This window comes from Anoplophora glabripennis, unplaced genomic scaffold (genome assembly GCF_000390285.2).
Source record: "Anoplophora glabripennis isolate ALB-LARVAE unplaced genomic scaffold, Agla_2.0 scaffold15, whole genome shotgun sequence".
Classification (NCBI taxonomy): domain Eukaryota; kingdom Metazoa; phylum Arthropoda; class Insecta; order Coleoptera; family Cerambycidae; genus Anoplophora; species Anoplophora glabripennis.
Genome location: NW_019416279.1, coordinates 2,083,523 through 2,105,672, shown reverse-complemented (window position 1 = coordinate 2,105,672; position 22,150 = coordinate 2,083,523). Strand labels below are relative to the sequence as shown.

The window sequence follows — 22,150 nt, the reverse complement described above, 5'->3', positions numbered from 1 at the left end:
GTAGGGGACATTTTTTGAAAAAAAAAAGTACGCCACTGGTTTTTTAAATAATTTTAAATATTTTTAAAATGTACAATCAGTTTGTGGCAATAAAGTATTCTTGTAAAGTATTCGTAAAATTTACTGGTCTTTAGATAATTGGGAAATCCATAAGTTATCGGCAACATAGATAAATCAGCGGAAAAGCTGTCGCTCGTACGCGCGAAAGTGACTCCAAACACGAAAAGTGGAGGAGGGGGCTTTCGCTCCGCTGAATTCGGAGGTTCAAAATGCGAAGGTACGAAAAAAATTGCATTATCTCGACTTCTAATGGACCAATTTCGACCTTTTTTTTTCACCCGATGTCTCGCGAGCCAATGAATACGAATATCGTAATGCCAACTATCTAATTTGCACATATTTTTATATACAAAGTGTATTATTTATGCGTTAAATATACTTTATGTTTTACCCTATTACATTTTTTCAATGAAAAATTATTTTTTTTTACATACACTGAATATGAATGTTTTTAGTTATAATTATTACAATCTTTTAAATAATTTTTGTTGAAACAAAAAAAAAATTATTTGGAAATTAATTTTTTTGTTAAATACAAATAAAATTAAGAAAAAATAGTACTTTACAATTATAATTTTTGAAAAAAACTTAATTGCAAATTGATAAATGTAATCTAATTGTTTAAAGACAAAAAAAGGAGAGTTAAATTTACTGGAAATTTTTTTTTAAAAAAATTATTTTGCAAAAACTATCAAACCGATTTTAATGAAATTTGGTGTGTTGTTTTATTATACTCTACAGTATTTTTTACCAAAATTAGAATGCCCTCGGAGCAATTAAAATATTTAAAAAAAAAATTCCAAAAAAACTTGATTATTTTGCCTTTTTTTCATCAATTATTGCTATTTTGCAATATCGTTAATAAATTTAAACATTTTGAACTTACAGTATATTGTGCAAAATTCAATTCTAAAACTTCTTTCCTTTTCAATATTCTTCCAAAATGCTTAGGTTCCAAGATATAAGTAAAAAACTCAGATAAAGTAAGTATCTTTTTAAATTTTTTAAACATTTTTGCAATTTTGAAAATGTTCTGGACCTCGCCCAGATCTAGGGATCTACACTTTTATTATGTGAGTTGAGTTGAAGGTAATCCAGAAAAAATATGCTTGCCCCCTCTCACATCCACATCAAAATAGATCCGCCCTGATCTATGTCAACACTGACACTGATTTGTTGTCACTGGCTGTTAGAAATAATATATTTAGTAATAAAAATTTATCTTGCTTAAATGAAATCCATTTTTTTTTTTACTTTTTAACCTTTATCACTTTCATTAATTCCGAATCTTGCTCTATTTAGACAGGTGTTCTTGGTTGTTTTGGTTATTGAATTTCTATATTTCTTCAGGAATCAAACACAGACGAGAAAAACGAGAATATATTCATTATGTCACAAAATATTTACAAAAACTTAATCCTACTAGACTTAATAAATACTAGTATAAACCACAATGTTAATATTTATGGCAACTTGGTGTTGTATGGACTTGAAGAAGATCGTATGCCAAAGATTTTCCTTTGGGCTTCTTCACTATTACTTGAACCACGTAGCTTTTTCCCGGACCTAGGTAGTTGATCTTTTCAGTTATAACAGAGCTGAAACAACAAAAGGATTGTAAGATTAAGCCCTTCTATCATCCAATTTTCCTTGATATTCACTGCACTTTGGAAGACATAGTAGTGAAACTCAAGGAAAATTCAACTATCAGGATTTACATAATTTGATTATATACTCTCTCTGAAGTACGAGTGATCAACTTATCTTACTTTGTGTAATTATGTCGAATATCTTTACAACACTTCACGTCAAAGTTAACGCTTTTCTTCAATCTGCTTTCTAGTCCACACTGATTAGGAATGCCGTAGTCATCCTCCTCCCTGAGCTTTCCCTCCTTGACCAGTATACAGTAGTGTCCTACTTTCTCCCCTGGCGATGGCAACCAAGCCACTGTTACGCTGTTGCACTTCCTCATGGAAGCGATTTCTTCCACCGCCGTTTGAGACGGCATGGTGGGAAGAGGAATCTTAGAAGTCGATTTAGAAGTAGCGAAGACCTAAAATAAGTGAAGATACACATAACAAACTCCTTTGTCTATTTGCAAGAGTTGCTACCTCTACTCCAGAGTTCCTGCCAGCACCTTCTCTATTAATGTTGACAGCTACTGTTTTGATGTGATATCTAGCGCCTTCTTCGGGAGATTTGATGGCGATATGGTCCATTTTTTCTATACGTTCCCTAGAAATGATTGTTTTGCCCTTTAGGGATACTTCTGCGTCTATCAGAGCTCCACAGGGCATTATGAAGATGTTCAAGGGATTCCCACGAACCTTACCCACCTGAAGTCAAATGAAATTATGTTTAGCAGGTGCATGTTAAGGTTAATATGGTAACTATGTCATTTTAGTAGTTTTAAATGTATTTGGAATTACGTGGTAGCAAAATACTTGTCTTCGCTTCAGAGGAAAACCAGGTAATTAAGATTTAGATTGTCTGGCAGTCTCTTGGGATTGTTATTCTGCTTATTCTGAAATTATGATCTACATCTTGCGGTTTCTCTTCTAGTATGCAATATTTTAGAGACCAGTGATAGACAGTTACTATTATTATTGTTATATTGATGGTTCAGTTACAATATCTGACATGATTATAAATACAATGAGATTCTAATATTAAAAATAAAATTACGTATGAGCAAAATTTAGATAACGCGAAAAGTTCAAATTCAGTGCCAAATGAATCTATACAGGGTGTGGCGTGTATAATCTATAAAAATTAAACTACAGCCTCCTAACGACATTTGTAATAGAAAAGTCTTATATGAAAAAGTTCTATTTTTGCGTTTTTTTTTTTTCGTAAATTAAAGTTCAATTGTGGGGCAAAATATTTTCTTTTACACTTTTTAGAACTGATGGGTCGATGGACGACGCTTAATATTTAATAATTAAGTGAATAATGAATTCAATACCAATACAAAATCAGTTGACTGCACAAATTTTTTGACAATGTAACCTAACCTTCTTTTAGTATTAGGTATTAGTATTAGTTTATAACGACCTAAATTATAAGGTCGCCTCTCGGGTCGAATAAAAACATTTCCAAATCTTTTAATAAATAACACAGGGTAGGCCTTCATTTTCGTTGAATAAATGAACTTTAATTTACAAAAAAAATGCGAAGATAGAACTTTTTCGTATAAGACTTTTCTATTACAAATATCATCAGGAAGCTGTTGTACAACTTTTATAGATTATATACGCCACACCTTGTATATTATATCCATAGTGTAAAACTTGAAGCAAATTGGACACCACAGACCTGTTTGGTAAGAAGCCGTATTGAGTACAATGGTACATTTTTGTTATTTAATAAAAATGGGACAAGATCACTATAAATTCGTTCCATTATCTTACAAGGAACAGGTGTTGGACCAATGGGTCTATAGCTGCTGCTATAAAGTTACAACTCTTTCATACATAAGAAATAAGTTTACTTTTGACCAACTGTTTACCTTGAATTTGAACACAATTTTTCCATCGAATTTTCTTAAGTTGGCGAATACTGACTTTCCGTCTCGAAGGGAAATCGGCTTGATTCGACTGTCGAATTTTGTCGATGTAGAACCAAAAAAGTACGTCAAGTTTGACTGTCTATTTGTTGCGAATAGATCGAAGTAATAGGTCTGCCCCTGCTTCAAATTGGGGACTGTGTACTGCCTTTTCCGCCCTACGCAGGCTATTAAAGGAAAAGCTGACTTCTCTGGAAAACAAGAAAAAAACTTAAAACTGATTACAACTGGAAATAGTAGAATAATTCATTATTTTCTACTGCATAAAGAAAATTTGATTCTACAAGCATAACACTAGGAAAAAATTATAAGAGTATTTTTGTCAGAATCTATGCGTTTTGATTTGCAATTCATTTTATCAACTTTTTAAAGAAAAAATTGTGGATTCAGGTCTGGACGTTTAGCAGGTTACCCCTGCAGTAAAAATTATCTTTACCAATGTCCCTTCCTTTTGGTTTCCAATTTATAGCCGCTTGGGATGCTACTAGCGCTTGCCCAGTGACAGATGGAGGTACTACTCCAAATTTCTCAGCTTGAGCTGAACACAGAGTTTTGTAGTTCTTCTTGGAGCTTACTGTCAAACAGTAATCTGTCCCTTGAGGGTCCACAAGGCTGAAAATTCGATCCGATTAAAGAACTACAGTGATATATCCCTATTATATATTTCAGTAATAGTTCAATCTTTTGTATTATACGAATTTTATAGCTATACGAATATACAGATAAATCATAAATTCGAGGTAGTTGGCATAACAGTTTACAGCGTATTCTTGGAATGTGTAGTGTCGCAAGTGTCGTGTTCATCTTGAAAATACATTCCAGCAAGTAAAAAACCAATCGTGGAATCCATGTCACTGTTTCCTTATTGTTGAAACAAATATATATGTACGGGGTGGTCCACTGAATGTTCTAATCGATCAGAGCCAAGTAGAGTAAAGAGTTGTTAAAGAATTTGCGGTTATAACATACATTGAAGAGTTATAAGATTTGGTAAGTTCTTTAAATACCCGTTAAAATATCAATATCTTTTTATATATATATTTTTGAATTTACAGTTTTACTTATATTTTGAAATTCGATACAGTTAAATTATAAGAATTAGAAAAAAGTGTATTCAAAGACTGTATTGTATTAAAACGTATTTTAAGGTCCATTTGACGAATGCCTATTTATTTACTATTACTGTGGTTTTCATAGTGCTCCTATTATTGTGGATTAGTGTTTACATCAATTTTTCAAGTGTTCAAATCTGCAACAAAGCGGAATTAATTACTAGTGTTTTAATTTATAGCGAAGCAAGACAACATGAATTAACATCTTCTCTCTTATTTGCAGAATGTCTTCTGAGTAGACATATATCAAATACTGAGAAAAACCTTTGTTTTTGTATAACTTTTTTCTAATTCTGATAATAAACTCTTTACTTATGCATTAAAATATAAATCAAAACACTGGATGAATCTATAATTTAGTTTAGTCTTTGTTTTTGAAATATGTCATATTTTGACATCATTTGAATATTGTTTGTCCAAATTTTGATTGTTTCTATTTTTTTATTCAATTCAATAAGTTCATTAATTATATTTTCCTGAATATATATTTCTGTAGTAAATAATCAGGTGACTTTTGCTTTAATTTATTCATCCATTTTGACAGAACTAAAATTTATTATCTACAGGGCGTAAAAAAAAGACCCGAACCCCCCCGATACTTGCGTGCACTGGTGGGTCATTTGAAAGTCAAAGGTCAAACTCATTCTTCTGTGATAATTCGACAAGATCGAATTGTGGAAAAAATGTTTCAAGCAAAACTTGTAGGATTTTGAATGACGAATTAGATGGTGAAATTTTTGGATTTGACCTTCAACACAAGTTGCAATGTCAAACCATGGTCAAGTCAATATCAATTGGAATACGTATTTTTTTTGCCAACGACAACATAGCACCTTCTACGTGCATATGTTATATTTTTCCAGATGTCTTTGCAGGTCGTTTGAAGGTCATATTTCGCAAAAAGTAATGGATATAAATAATAAAACTAAATATAACTGTTCGACTGAAATGTGTCATTCAAAATCGTACAAATTTTGCCTAAAATATATTTAGAGAAAAATGAGTTTGACTCGCAAATAACCAAGGACATGCCGGGAAAAATTTCCGAACCCAGATTCGGACGTAAAATACGGGACTCTATTGATTGCTGGTATAAACAATTGAATTTCTATTTAATATTTTCAAGTTGACCTTGATTTGTCCTTGAAACTTAAAGTCAAGGTCAAAACCAAGATTTGTGATATCTTACAACATTTATCTGAATTTTTTTTTGATAGTACTCAATCGAGAGGTTCGGGTCTTTTTGGGAAGCATAAAATACAGGGTGTTTCCGAAATAAGTGCGTTCGTTTAAAAGGGTCATAGAGAGCACGAAAATGAACAACTTTTATCGAGCAAGTGATGGTCTAAATGCTTATGTTTTCCAGAAAATTAATTAAGAACATTAGTTATAAAAGTAAGCCGACCCTGTGCATCTTGTGCACGTGCGTTGTGTTGCAGTATTACTTAGCCGACGTGTAAAATGTTTTTTAATCAAGAACTAGCAGATATGGTGATAATGTACGGATAATGTCAGTACAATTTATATGAATTTTGATTTCAGCGAATGCGTGGTGGGGTGTTTTGACCTTCGTTTGGAAGCATGTTTATTAGCACCTGGAAACAACTTTGAACAGTATTTGCAGAGCACATCGTCTATTGGCAAGTAATTCGTTTATTCGTTTAAATTTTGTGTTACTTTTAAACGAGATTTGAATATATCCAGCATTTTCGAACACAAAATTTAACCGCCATCAGCGCTTTCGCACTGCGGCGCGCGGCAGCTTCGATATCAAAGGTACAGCAGGACGCCGCACCAGGACGGCTATAAATTTGTTTAAACCTTTATGTGAAAAGTTTTTTCAATTTAAAACGTAATTTTTTAGACCATCAGTTGTTTAATAAAAGTTGCTAATTTGCGTGTCCTTTTTCAAAGAACGCTCTTCTAGCAGAAACACCCTGTATACGATACCGCAATTTTCTTTATTTCTTTATCAATTTTTGATCATACATGAATATGTAATTTGATTTAGTCTCTATTTTCACGATATGCTGTATTATTATTATTATCTACCATTATTTTTTCTCTTTTTTTCTATTTTGTAATTTAAATGTTATTATTTGTTTTGTTATTTTAGTTTATTTTTCATTTAATAAGATGTTCAGTAATAAAATCAATGTCAGCACCTTGCATGGGCTACCCTGTACCCCCTTACCAGCATCGATATTGTTACCAGCTCCGAGCTACAGACACAAAAACTATGGCGGTAATGAACTAATTCGGATTCAGACAACGGTGGCAATTAAAATGGCTAACACGGCGACATTTTGCCATACTAAACGCCACGGTCTTGACCTTCCTCAACCGTACGGCTCGACTAGCACGAGAAAAAAACCCATCCTATTATCTGCCACTATTAACATTATGTAACGAACATGCGGAGATCACCGCCGCGAAGATAAATATCTCGTTTATGATAAGTAGCGAGTGAAAAAAGGCTTCTGCTATGGGAAGACCTGTAGCGTACTCTTGTGCTGCCAACTAGAGGCATGCGATGACAGGTAGACTCGAAGTACATTTATTTTTTTTTAATAATAAATTTTTAGTTTTATCACCAATTGAAATTTTAATCAGCCGGTTACCTAGCTTCCCATCTTATCGTCAGTCGCTTCTTTTTCTGCCTCTTCTGCAAGCGGAGCTTTTGGAGGTAGGAGTTTCTTAACGCTTGGGGGCCGTCCGCTTCGGTGCTTATGTAGATGTGGACGTAAGTGTCGGATTCTGGGGCGGTGAGCTGCAGCACGTACAGCTCCTTGAAGGCTGTGAAGTTCTTGGTCGTCATATCCTCGGTGAGGAATGTTCTGTTGTGCTCTTTGCTTGATGGTTTTGCTGAAAGACGAATTGCTTTATTTTGAGTTTTTATTCAATTATACATGAAGTACCTGTTGAGCCGTTTTGGTTCAATTTCATGGACCATTGTACTGGAGACGAGCAAGTGATGATGGTAGTTGACAGAGACCCATTGTCGATGGGTGATAAGTAGTAGAGTCTGAAATTCAAAACTGTGGATAGTTTTTTTGAAGACGTTTTGGGAATAATTCAGATTTGTCGCGACAAGTTAACTGGATACGGTTCTGTACAATATCCTAGAGAATGGATCCTTTCTTTTTGAAAGAATGCAAACACAAGTCACCTTTGTAATTTTAACTGACTTATAAATAACGACAAAGTCTTCAATCCCCAGTTACTAATCTGAATTTAGAGTAGGGTCGAATGTTTGACCCCCAACAGTCTAGATCTAGAAAATGGACTAAATAACTACCGCCTCGAAGAAATCTGCGCTCGAGACACATTTGTTAGTTTTTTTAAAGTGAAAATGGAATTTGTATTTATTTAGTTAGTTTTCTTTTGCTGATTCAGTCAATATGGTGGGGCAAAACAAATAATAAAAATTGTGTGAGGACGATACATGTTATACAGAACGTTAGAATTGATGAAATCAATAAAAAAATATATGCAGTGCCAAATCGTACCTCATAGAATCTCAAAAAGGTGCAGTAACGGCATAATCTCAATATGTTTTGTTGCGCTATGTAATACTACAAAGATAATTCAGGAAGCCTTATAGCATTCGCTGGATTGACACTTCATGACCTTGACGATTCATGACGGTCATAAAATGTAAAACTGACGTGACTATATACAAACCTACAAAAGTTAGACTAACTAAAATAGCATTATTGTTAAATTTAATATAATGAAGCATAAAAGTAGAATTAATTTTATAGAGTAGAAAATATGTTCATATATATTTATCATTCATATTATGCATTTCAGTTTAATATCGTTTGCTTTGCTAAATAAAATTAAATATAAGCTAGAGAATTTAAAACATTCGCGTTTCAAGACATTGAGAATTCATTACGGTTGTGGTAACGTGAAACTGACGTTAAATAAGATAATTTATATTTATTTAAGTATTTATTATTGTTTTAAGGGCTTTTCCGATATTTGTGGCGAAATCAATAATAAATGAGGTATAACACCGATTCATAACATATATAGCGTCAAAATCACGTCATACTATGATTTGAGGGTAATACAGTAACACGTAGCTTTTTTGCTTTGCTAATTAAAAACTACTTCAAAAAATCGACAAATTGACGTTTCGTAACGTGGATATAACGTGAAAATAACGTGAAAAAGTATCGCGATGTTCAAATCTAGAGAGAGTTTAATTAACAATCACTGAATATTGTTATCAAAATTTCATAAAAAGGAGTATCAAACTATTTTCTTTTCGGAAATTAAAATAAAAATTTCACGCTTTTTTATGTGCTCTCAAGCAGGTAGATATTACAACCAACCATTCGGCAAGAATACGCTTTCTATGATTCCTAATAAGATTGCACAGTTTTTGAAACTAGAACATCCTAAAACATATACAGGCCATTCATTTCGAAGAACATTAACGTTACTGGCTAATACATGGTGGGTGGAAATCAGTCACAATAATTGCAGAAAGTTGTGTTGCTGCTAGTTTAAGTAACAAAAATGAAATATAGACCGATCAAAATAACTCATTTAGAGGGAAAAAAAATTGTTACCTGGCCTTTTATAAGTAGAAATAGTAAAGGGGCTTATAATAAACCTAAAAAAAATAAATGTGTGAGCAGGGGTGGCGGAGGGTTGATTTGGGGGGTTGAAAAGTTATGGAAAATTGTATCATTGGGATTTCTGGTGAAAGGTGAGGTCAAACAAAAAAGTATCCAATACAAAAGTTGTAGATCATGCAAAAATCTACTTTTGTAGAAGTCACTTTTTAACATAACCTCAAAATTTCCGAGAAAAATGCGAAAAACAGTTTTTTTTTCTGATTTTTCGTTTTTTATTTCTCATTTCCGCAAAAATATTTTAATTTTGACGAGACTTGGTGAAAGTATACCTTTCTCTATCTTAAATAACCTCAAATTTTTTTAGATAAAAAAATCAAAATGTTTCTGAGATATTCATTTTTTTCGGCCTGAAATACTTTTTTTTCAAACAAAAATTTTACTTAAAAAATCATCGTACAGAATTCTACCGGTAATCAAATATTTCTATTTCTAGGTGTTCATAACTGAGTGAATTTTATGGCCTGTATACAATTAAGTTATAGAATAAAAAGAATGTTCAATTTTCTTCATGAAATACATTTAGGTACCACATTTGGATCAGCAAAAAAAGCGTTAAAGATTTCGTGCCTGTTTGGTACATACTTTGCGCTCACCCCGGCATGAACATACGCATCTTTCGACAATGGCGTATCCAACTCAGTTTTTAGTGTCCTAGGTCTAGGTTATAGCCCGCTAACACATGTTCAGTGCCACATAATGACTGTACTGTTCATTTATTTCGGTTGGCGGTTTATGATACACATAAATATTTTTAGATGGAAAACGTATCTTTGAGTGAGTTGTAAGATCTGTTATTTCGATCCGCGGCATGTCTGCGCAAACCGAGACGAAAAAATGTTTAATTGCGTCTCGAAAATAAATTTTACAGTTGCTTGTTAGCGAAAGGACCGAAATTTATGGCTGGAGTGTGGCCGACTGGGTAAATATCTGGAGGAAGCGTAAATGTCTGGTTTGTTACATTTGTTGCTGCTCTGGAAAAATGCCGACGAGCCTGTCATCCGACGGCGATATTCGTACGGGGCCTTCGTAAATGATTCCAAACCACGTGACCATTAATTTTTATTTAAAACAGTAATTTTATTTCCTTCCAAAATGAAATCGATAAAATCAATATTTTTCACGACTCAAACAGGTAATTTTTGTTACGCTTATTCAAATGTCCTCAAATTCAGTTTCTGCAATGCCACAGACATAATTCACAATCGTACAAGGACTAGATACTTCATATATGAACTTGAGTAAATCACGGACGCATCATCTAAGGGGTCACATACATATTTATGAATTTATTGCATTCCCTTTTGGACTGATTAACGTCCAACCATTTTATTTTTGATATATTCAAATAAATTACCCTATACATGACGAAGATTGAAGAGCAAACGATCTAAACGTAGCATTAATTGTGTTTCATTGCTCCAAAATAACTTTGTGTGACATCAAAGTCCTCGTTAATTTGTCATATTTCGTCGCACTTGCTAATATGGGACATTATGGCATTTGCTACACATTCAAATGGCGTTACTGATGCGTTATGAAGAGACCTTGCCAAGATAATAATAGCTACTAGTAGTTGAACGAGGTGTCAAAAGAAAGCATTATAAAATAGAAGCGAAGCATTGCGGACACCAAAGATTAGTTGAGGATATAAAAGTGGTATCTTATGTCATCCTAATCCATTTCTGTCTGTAATTTCACTCGATATTCTGACCTATCTATACAGGGATTTTGGAGAAAGTGCCATAAATTTGTATTTTTATAATTACATTATGTGCATATTATACGGGGTGATTGTAAAATATACTATACCTATCTCTAACGGTATTTTTATTTTTATCTAATTTTTTCTTGTCTTCATCGAGGTCTTTATTGAATTGGTTTGGATTTTTCTTGATGCCGTTTCTTTAAATATAAGGAAAAAAATGAGAATGCAATAAAATGGCGCTCCTGCAAATTTTTCATATTCAGTGAGAAATTATTTAAATCGAAAATTTAGTAATAAATTGATAAGTAAGAATGGTGCATGTCAGTGGCCACCTAGGTCCAGACCTCACCGTAATGGGCTTCTTTGTTTCGGGCTTTATAAAAAATTTAGTACACAGTGTTCAACTTATTACTTGCGATAATAATATGAAGGAAAGGATTAGAGATGCACTTGCCACAATCACCCTAGATATTCCAAGGAATGTGAGAATATCATTTGAAGATCGAATGAGATGCTGTATCCAAGAGAATGGTTATCAATTTGATCATCGATTAAAATTTTTCTTTGTTTCTTCTAAAAGTAACATTTCCTTTAATAAATATTTTTCATGTTGGTTCTAATTAATTTAATTCAGTTACGTACTAAAAACATATTTATACAAAATTAAAAGCTTTTTATAATTATTATGCTTATCAAAAAATATTTTTATTAGAAAACTTTCTTGAATATTATCATGATTGACGCTTTACCAATTCAAGAAAGACCTCGATAAGGACACCTACAAAAAAATCCAATAAAAACCAAAACGGCACAAATATCTCCGATACCGAACCGATAGAGAACTTAAAACTCCCAAAGTAAAAATATACTGGATGTCCCAATTAAAATAACCAAGTTATTGCTGTTTAAAGTTGAGAAAAGTATCCAGGAGTTTTTTGAACACCCTGTACAATACTAAGTCACGACAAATATAATAATTTATAACTTCAAGGATCTAAAATACTCTTTCCAAAGATTCTTCCTTAAAATTATTTTTTTGTTGCTAATATTAAATTTCTACGCTAAGCCTGAATTTTCACTAAAATTGAAATATCTCACAAACAAAAGTCCTAGGTATGCAGAACCTTTAATAAAGTTCACCTATTTTTTTACGGTGTTTTCAAAAATGCTGTAAAGTACAGGGTGTTTTAATTTAAAAATACATAACTTTGATATGGTACGCTTTTCCTGGACACCCTGTATATTTCAAAATATTTTTAAAACGTAGCCGTTTGGTCCTTAGCCACCGAAGCGTTACTGGTGGCCCACCCTGTATACTACTGTAAAACCAACATTTGAAACTCAAAAACAAATGACAGTTTTTGTTGTCCTAAATCTAAGGCTCCGTTTTTCCAAATACCCTGTAACTAAGCATTTTTTTTTTAATAAGTGAAAGCGCTGCATTTGATTCATAGACCACGTTTGAAGTTTGGTGCAGTTTGAATAAAAAAATATCAATTTTAAATTAAAAAATGCCTACTCATACCTAAATTTTGTTTGTTCCAGGGGATAAAGAGAACATTATAGGGACGCGAATTTATAGCGAGCGGGTCAAAGGAGGTCGTCCATTTAGCAGCGCATTTGGCGTCTAACGTCGATATATTTTTTTAATAGCACTCGAGATATTTGGGACAATAGCCATATTTTATTAAAGTGACATTTTAATGACCCTTTAACGGTCCCACCGATTTTTTCGCTACATTGTAGGACCGCCGCTTTCTCGGAATCATAAAAATACTAGAAACGGAATTCGTTATTATTGTTTTGACGTTTGGAGTTTCGCGGGACCGTGATTTAGGTGTCTATGGGTTTCTTGCCAGATGGGGATATTTTAGAACCCGTAATTATACACCTCTTTCTAGGTTATGTGTCAGTATTTCTGTTCACTAGGTCAGGGGCGTACGTCTGGGGCTGAAAATCGTGTTCTTAGAGCTAATATGACGTCTGTGTTATTTTGGACTGGTAAAGACCGATATCTTCGAAATTATAACCTCCAAATTGTGGGACGACCATCTATACAGGTCTTTTTATCAAGGTGACTATGTATAAGTAACATGTACTCAACCCATTTATTCGTGAATGTATAAATACAGTCTGTTTGGTTATAATGACTCCGGGCTATAACTCGGCTACCCATTTTTGGACACCCTGTAAAGTATATACAGGGTGTTTCAGAAACACCTCCCTTATGAACTATATGTCTATCTCCTCTTGTTTTCGAGATACAGAGCGACAAAATAAAATTTTTTAAATACAATTGTTACGAAAATTTCCAAACGGTGCGAAATATTATTATGAAATTTGGTTTTCCGGGGTTTTTATGGATGCCAAAGGCGTTGATTAAATTATTTTTTGGATATTTCATAGAGGGCGCTAGTTATGTTATATTCCTATTACATTTTAAGTTCTAATTTTTTTAAGGTTAGGTTTTTGCCATTCGCGATCCAATTTCTAACGTACAATTTTATTTTCTCAAAATAATGTACTCTTGTTAGAACTTCCTAATGTGGACGGTTTTCGAGAAAAAATACTTTTAATTAAACACTTACAATATTAGGGTGTATAAAATAAGTGACTTTTCTCAAAGTAGGCTTATGTCAACACTTATCAGTGGATGTCTCATAAACAACGCATACATTCTTATAGCTGTTTTACATTGACAATTTATTGATGAATAAATTGACGAAGTTCTTCATGAATTAATTCACGAATTTATTGGTAAACAGTGTGGTTTTACACTGCTACAGACTTGTCAAGTTTTTTGACGCATGAATCAGTTCTACCAACGAATCAAGGTAGCAAATAAATTTCAAAAATGTCACATTTCCACTCATAATTGTAGTGATACAACAGCGGTAGCGTTTTGACACATCATATAAATATTAGTGTTTGTAAGTAACAAATCAGTAAGAACAATGCAAAACTAGTACGACGCCACACAATTATTTATATATTCCAATAACATAACCTCAGTACTGATCTGAGGCTGGAAATCTGTTGGGTTGGTACTTCCGAACTTCACGAAGAAATTGACGAAAATTAGAACATGCTCTAATTCATCAAGAACTTGAATAAATTCATGAAGTTATTTGGCAGCAGATTTGGTGCATTACACTTGTCCAATTACTTGATGAAGCGGCTTCATGAAGTAAATGATCAATAAATTGTCAATTTTAAAACAGCTATATAATAGCTAATTTATGTTTATGTAGAATTTTATACACAACATACTCAGTTAAGTTATGATTCCTGGATAATTTTCATACGGAAATATTCCGATTTTCTTGCACACTTAATCTAATCTAATTTAAGTAAATCTAATTTTTGATTTGCATTGCAAGCATATCCTAAAGAACCTCTTTTCTTCTTTAGCGTTCCATACTGTCTTAGATTTGCTTTAAATTTACTAAACTTTCTTCCATTTGGGGAAATTTTATTAGAATAACATTGTCGATATAATTGTAAAGCTGCAACACTGTTTTTTTCTACATTCATAATAAACAGCAGCAGCACATCAACTTCTTCATTAAAAATCATTCATTTTGTTATGAGTTAAATTTGAAAGGTGACACCAATTATAAACAAACCGATATGTGGCAGATAGCAGTATGCAAAATTGTTTTTCCAGCACCTTCTATTTGATATGATTTAGAAAGAGAGCACCACAAACTAAAGTCAAAGGCTGCAAGTTTTCTCATTTTTTCTCAAAAATTTCAATATGCAAAGGCATTTAAATTTTATATGGTTGGAAAGAAAATAAAAAAATCAAACAAAACGTGCAAAAACGTCAACATACATCTACAATGTGAAAAAAAAAATTGTGTTGCACTATAAAGAAAATAACACCCCATTCAAAAATATGTTACTTTACAATGTGTCCAAAATTGGGTAACCGGGGCTTTTATAATCAAACAGACTGTGCAAGTCATTAATAGCCAAAAACGCGTATAAAATTCCACACTGGTACTTCAACTGATTTAGAAGATATTATCAGCAGGTCATCTTCGAGCTGGTATATCTTCATAATGGGAGAGAATGGTTACCTATTGTATTTGAACTTTTTGCGTTCGTTTTGACTAAGACACACCCTGTAGAAGTGTGCCAACTAGATCTGTTTTGATTGCGCGTGGAATATAACCTATAAAGTATATGTCACATCTTAAATGTCATTGCTACTTAATAACTTCAGATATTTCCCAGATACTGAGGGTGTAATTAAATGTTGGACGGGGTATGTAGTCCGCAGAGTAGTTTCTGACAACACTATTTACTAAAAAAATTGTATTTTATTAAAAAAAAAACATTTTACATACAGTTTGGTACCGCTTTCTAAATATCTATTTGATTTTCGACTATACGTAGATAACATAAGCCTACGATTTCAACCGCGCGTTCTCTGTTATACACTAACATGCTTCAAGAGCAAAATTATTACATCCCTTCAACATACGAGAGTTATAGGTGCTTAACGCCACTAAAGTTTAAAAAACGTCCTCAGTGCCTAACCTTGCGCTGACAAGATTAAGATATTAACTTGTATCAGTTACCTGCTAACTGAGTTATCATCGGTATTACTTACAGCAACTTTCGTGGTACATAAATACACTGATTCAGCTCAACACGGTCAAAGAAAGAAACGGATTTGTTCACACGATGGGCATTACAGTAAAAAAATACCAGTTTTGATATAATAATTTTAAATACATTGTTCAAATATGGAGAGTGAGTTTAATTTTTATGAAATGTATCTCTAGAGATATCAGAGCTCTGAAAGCAACAATCTTTTTTAAATTCTTAAATGTTTGCGTCTTGAAAGCTTCATTAATGTGAGATATACAATCTCTATGATATTAAATAACATTGTACTCAACTGCAATGTGATCATTTATTGACAAGTTAAATAAGAGAGGGTCAATAACTGAACCTTGCGGAACTTCTTGTCTCGTTTGCAAAGAAACGTACATTAAAAAAGTTACATAGACAAAAATTTAACAACTATCCACCTTTTTTAATAAATTTTTCATTACTTACAGTTTCAGTTCCCCTTTGAGCAGAAACGTAGTGACTTGTGAATCGCTGGGTAGATAATCGGATCTGTATATCTCGTAAGACGGCGCTTGAGGTCTGTATTCTTTCGTACGTTTGGACTTCCTGTCGCTCTCGGTTAACTTGATGAGAAGGATTAGTAGAAAAAACAGCTGCCTTCGGAGGAAAATCATCTGAAAAATAGGCAAGAGAAAACTAAGTTAATGTAATAGGTCAAAATAAAGGTACGGCGTCATTTGTAAAAGTGTTAACTAGCAGAGGTCTCAGTACTGGTCCTTGAGGTACACCGGAAGAAAAAAGTGATCCGATTTGACATTTTGATTCAAGCAGTTTTAAAACAATTATTTTATGTTCAACGTGGATAGAATAAGGAGGGATAGGCTCTAATAACACCTTCGACGACTTTATCGCAGGTGTCTAGATGTTTGACTTTCTTTTACACAAACAGGGATATCCAAGCACCATTCTTCCGCATGGTAGTGAATGCCTCTGGTATTAGTCTGTTAACTAGAAGAAACATCTGCCATATATCTTTTCTCGATCTGCGTAACTGTAGCTTAGCAAAAGCGGCAAAGCTTGACAATGCCTTAATTTATTAACTATTTCCAACCGATCGGTGGTAAATGTGGAATCATATTTTATCCCTAACGGTATCGACGACAAGGAAGTCTCTGGGGAAGAGCAACGGCATGGCTTGGGGTCGGTTCTGTGGACGACGACTACACTGGACAAAACGATTTAGGTAATAATGATTGCCCGCGAGGACAGTAGATGGCGCTTTAGTAGCAAGTTGTTGTGGCACTATTAACAATGATAAAACAAAGTTTCAGATTAGATTTAAGATATTTAAGATATCCAGTTTGTTGAACTACTATATGAATAACAATTGCTTAATATTTTAAAGATATTATAATGTTTTCGTCATTATTTGATAACAATTTATAGGTATTTATAACACACCACATTAAGAAGCAGTTAAATTATGTCCAGTTTATTTTTGCGCCTTCAGAATTAGATGTGTTTATTGCAAAGTTCCTTTTAATAGTTAATAAAATGTCATCTTTATTTCGTACGTCTGTTAAGGTTTTATTTATTTTTTCTCCTATATTCGCATTAGAATAAAAAAGATACAATTGATTTCCTACAAAAATTATGTGATAGGCAACTGTTTCGTTAATAAATCTCTGTCAGATCAGGTGAGCGAAGAGAATGAAAGGTCTTTTAAATCAGGCAACTGTTTAAAAAATGACTTTTTCTTATTTGTGATATTCTGATACTCTATTTTCTGGACTAGATACCCTGAAGGGATAAAAAAATCGACAGTGACAGCAACAGGTGACCATATCTACGCAGTAAAAGTTCTTATGTAATGAATGAATTTAATTTAAGATTGTTTCCGATGGTGAGTCATCAGTGATTTGCATTTTAGAGAAAGAAATCAATGAATATGGCATAATACATAAGTCACGAGTACAAGAAACATTCATTTAAAAAACGTGTTCCGTCAAAAATGATTGTTTCTTATTACTTTATCGTAAGATGTGGGGAATAAATAACAGTTTTATTTATGATTATCTGCAGTGCCAATCGGACGGCGAAAAAATTGGAGATGTATACCGAGTGTCCAACTTTCTTTTAACGCAATTGAAGATAAAATTTATAGTTGTGGGCGTGTTCTAAATTATTGTCACCGATTTCTTTTGGGGCATAACCTTTTCGCACACGTTTAACACAGTTTGATTGCTGATATTTGCATTTTCTCACGATTTGAAGAGGCAGTCTAAGAATTTTTAATCGTTGTAAACAATCCGCATCCGTTACAAGTCGATATGGCAGAATAATCGTCGTTCTTTTTGCTGATCTAGACAGCGTATGCATCAGTCAAAGGGAAAAGTGAAGTACAGTGAATTTAACTTTGTGTAAAATTTAATGTTCTACTAAAGAATTGAGGATTCTGCAATAAGAGATGGAAAAAAAACTTTTTTTGTGGACGAAAAATGTAATTCATCTTGTGTAGAAAATTATTTTTATTTGCATATTAATGTATCTTCAGTTTAATGCAAAATGAATACGCTTTCTTTTCAAAGAGTATATATTGTCTTTATTGTTCCATTGTTCCCTAATTGTTGACGTCTGTCAAGTGTAATTTTATTTTAGTTTTTTAAATATTTCTAGGTTTGCATAAAAACCATTACATCGATTGATACGAAGGTTTCCCAAATTTGTTGTTGGTTTACTATTTTAATTAAGAAAAATTACAAAGCTGTTACTTTAGAAGACATTATACACCACAAAACGGTTAATGTCATGTAGAGGGATCGAGTAAAAAATAAAATCCTTCTTGTAAAACAAGGATATGATACCACGGCACACGGAAGCCTAATAATTGAGATAATTATTATTTAACTTGATATTCCCTTTGTGGTTTTAAATTCTCCTATACAGAGTGATTCACAAATGGTGACCAAAAATGAAACCTCGCATTCTTTGGTGAATTTTAAGGAAAGTCTTTCCTGTATAGTTTTTATCTAGGACGTTTTGTTAAAAATATACAGGGTTTAAACTTCAAAAAATATTTTTAATTTTTTTAAATAATTTCAAAACTAGTAAGTGAAATAATTTGAAATTGTGTACGTGTATTTACGTAAACGTTGTCCAAAATCTGAGGACTTTTTCTGAAATTTACATGCTCTAGTGGCATATTTTTCTAAATAAAATAGTACGCCACTGATTTAGGGTACCAACCATGATATCTTCGGATTCGTCCTTCAGTTTTCTACAAATTACCACTCTCTTATGTTTTTCGAAAAAAGGCTAATTTTCGAGTAAAACTTTAAAAAACCAACTGAAAACACACTTTGATATTCGAATAAAATGTCCATCAACAATTCAGTCCATCCAACAATGGTTTATTTTAGTAATGTAGTGTAGTAGATTACAAAATCTAAAATTAGTTAATAATAGATAATTAATTACCATAATCTGTTTATTTTGATTTACTTATTTAAATGTTAGTTTACAACAAACTGAAACTGATTTTTTTTAGTTAATGTTTTACAATTTAACTGTTTCATGTGATACGTAAGAAATTAAAATTATAGTCTTAAATGCAAATAGAGTTGGTAGCTAAATGTCTTCAGCTCATTCAATGGTACGGTCCTGTTTCAATTTAATATTTTGTTAATGTACTTGTGTCGCTTTATGAGAGCAAAAAAAATGCAACTTCATTTTTCTCGAAAATGGTACATGCTACCGTCGAATTTCGACAAGTACACCTTTTTTTCTAGTATCCTTTAGAGTTTACAGAACCGTTTAGAAATGTAATAAATTTTGACTTTTAATATATTTTTTCTTCGATTGTACCCCTTCAATTACCAGTATCGATGACACTGCTTTTCAGAAAGCACCCGTTTGCACATTATTATTTAAATCTTTAGTCGATTTAGAGATAATTAAGGAAAACCATATAGAAAGTAACAACTTCAACACACTGAATCTCGAAAACAGGTCATCTAAGAAAAAAACTTTACATGAACTATCCCTATTATATTCCCATGAGGAACTTGCACACAAGTATTTTTAAAACATGAAGGGGACACCCTGTATATGGAGTATATAAAAAAAGTACATTTTCAATAGAAATTATTATCAAAAGACTTACTGAGAAAAGGACTTTAAAGATCGAAGTTAAAAAAATTGGGGCAGACACTAACAGAGTTTTTTTCCTATAGTTATTTTTGAAGATTGGAAAAAATATTGAATACCTATAAAAGTTACATACAGTCCGTACGATATTTCTTGATATAGAATTTCAAGAAGACCCCTGCGTCACATTCTTGGAATTAACCGCATTCGACACCGGAGGTAGAAAGACATTGGCGGCGTGGCGTTCAGCGCAGCAACTTGCAGTGCATACTATGTTTTGCAGTTGCTAAGGCGTGTTTCTTCTGTTGTTTTCTTGGAATTCTATCTGAACAAATATTGTACGGACTGTTTATGAATTAGATTAAAAAATGAACATTGGTGTCAAAATAAATAGATTTACCGCCACATTTTTACATGTTTATAAAAAAATTACTTCCTTATAATTAGTGGTACAGCTCTATCTAATAATTATAAAAATATACAAAGTACAGCCATAAGCCTGTGTTAGAAAGAGATTAGCGATTAATTCCTAGACAATCAAGTCTTTGACAGATTATGTGTGGCACTTTCTTTTGGACCTATCTCTCTTACTGTAAGAGATAGATGCATCAAATCTTATACTTATATTAGTTACAGTACAGTAGTCTTTTTATGAAAAGTAAAGTCGGTTTATTTTGACGCTTTTGCGATGTTCATTTGTTTCAACGAATATAAAATTCTGGTGCCTCAGAAAAATTCAAACATACCGTTGTATTACTTACAAAAAATAATTCGCATTATGTTTTAAAACATTTTAAAAAAATATATCGTGAAATGTACACGAAAGTAAAAATTTTGAGATAACTTAGAATTTAATTTTGTTGCAATTTTTGTATTCGGCACAATTGACTTTATTCATTTTTTTTTAATTAAGTTTTTTCAAAACCTTGTTAAATTAGCAAAACAACCTGAAACTGAAATTTTACGTTTGTTTAATTTTTTTGTGTTGTTTTCTTGTATGATTTCTCGAAAAATTGTCCGTCAACCGCAAAATAACAAATGAAAAACGTTACCATATTTGTCACATTCCTAAGAGGGGCATCGCAGTAACCACCACAACTCTCAACTGTCGAACACCACAGCGCCGTTCGATTGTTATTTTCACCCGCCGCGTTCGAGGACCGTTTCAGAAGCGTCGAGTGGCGCGATTTCTTTCAGGCTTTCCTTCGCCTTTATCCAAGGTGGCCGCGAGTCCTGGCCTACCCCCACCACCGCTCCAGCCGAAGAGGAGGATGTCCCTACCACCTCGACTGCTTCATTCAAATTTGTCGGACTTAGTAGGCTGGGTGTTTTTCAAAAAAAAGGTTTCAGGAATCGACCAAGTGATTTCAGCCTTAGAAAAAATGCTCTGTCATGGACGTTTTTTGAACTGGGAAATTCGATGTGTGCTCCAATCATTAGTTGATAATTTAATAAACAAACATGTTTGAAAACGTTTAGAAAAATGTTGTATGTTGTATTTATTTTTATTTTCTGTTAAAAAGTTTCTTGCTCAAAAATTGAGTCTTCCTGTGTACCGGCCTTAAGCATTATTTAAAAAAATATGTATCTCAATAAAAACTTTTTGAAATCAAGCCGATCTTGTTAGAAATGATCCTGTTTTATATTTATCAATTTTGACTCAACATATTGGTCACACTATGTAGGTAAATATAATATATAAATTGTGATAAACTTCCTAGCAATAAATTGGATAAAAAACTGGCAAAGTAGTTCTAATTTATTGGACAATTTTAGTGGGTTCTGGTAATAATATACGACAATATTCATTTCAGTGACATTCTACATGGACATTTGCTTTTATTTTAAGTATTTAAAGGATGGAAATCAAAGTCTACCACAGATTTTTGTTCTGAAAGTTGCCACGCTACATTTGTCCAATAAATTGGTCAAGTTATTGTAACACATAAAAATGTGAATGAAGTGAAAAATTGGTAAACGTGAAACAAGTTTAATAACTTACAATTAAATCTAAATCCCCTAGTCTTACTGAATCACCATATTTATACTTAGCTCAGACTTCTCAAAGCACTCGAGGCAAGTTTAATACCGGTGATATACTATTGTAACATATATTTTAGCGTTTGATGTATAATGTGCTGGGCTTTATTAGTAAGGTGGCTCAGTATGGTTAAGAGTGTCAGTAAGAAAGAAAAAACTCTTTAGCGATTTCCCTAGATGTAATTTCGTAATGAGCTTAAATTAAATCACTTCTGTAGTAATGGCTGAGGCGTGCCTTCAAAAGGCGTGTGCACACTGGATCACGAACATTATGAGTATAGCG

At 32.9% G+C, this 22,150-nt stretch overlaps 1 protein-coding gene across 1 annotated transcript; it reads right to left on the bottom strand.

Moving 5' to 3' along the window:
- Window positions 1-1,461: 1,461 nt before the first annotated feature.
- Window positions 1,462-20,958, bottom strand: LOC108905334 (protein NDNF). The gene is made up of 9 exons (XM_018708160.1): window positions 20,880-20,958; window positions 16,168-16,355; window positions 7,659-7,765; window positions 7,362-7,605; window positions 4,065-4,240; window positions 3,572-3,819; window positions 2,175-2,399; window positions 1,830-2,116; window positions 1,462-1,658 (listed from the first exon to the last, which is right to left on the bottom strand). The coding sequence occupies exons 1-9, from the start codon at window positions 20,880-20,882 to the stop codon at window positions 1,517-1,519; spliced, it is 1,620 nt and encodes a 539-aa protein (XP_018563676.1). The 5' UTR covers window positions 20,883-20,958; the 3' UTR covers window positions 1,462-1,516.
- Window positions 20,959-22,150: the final 1,192 nt, after the last annotated feature.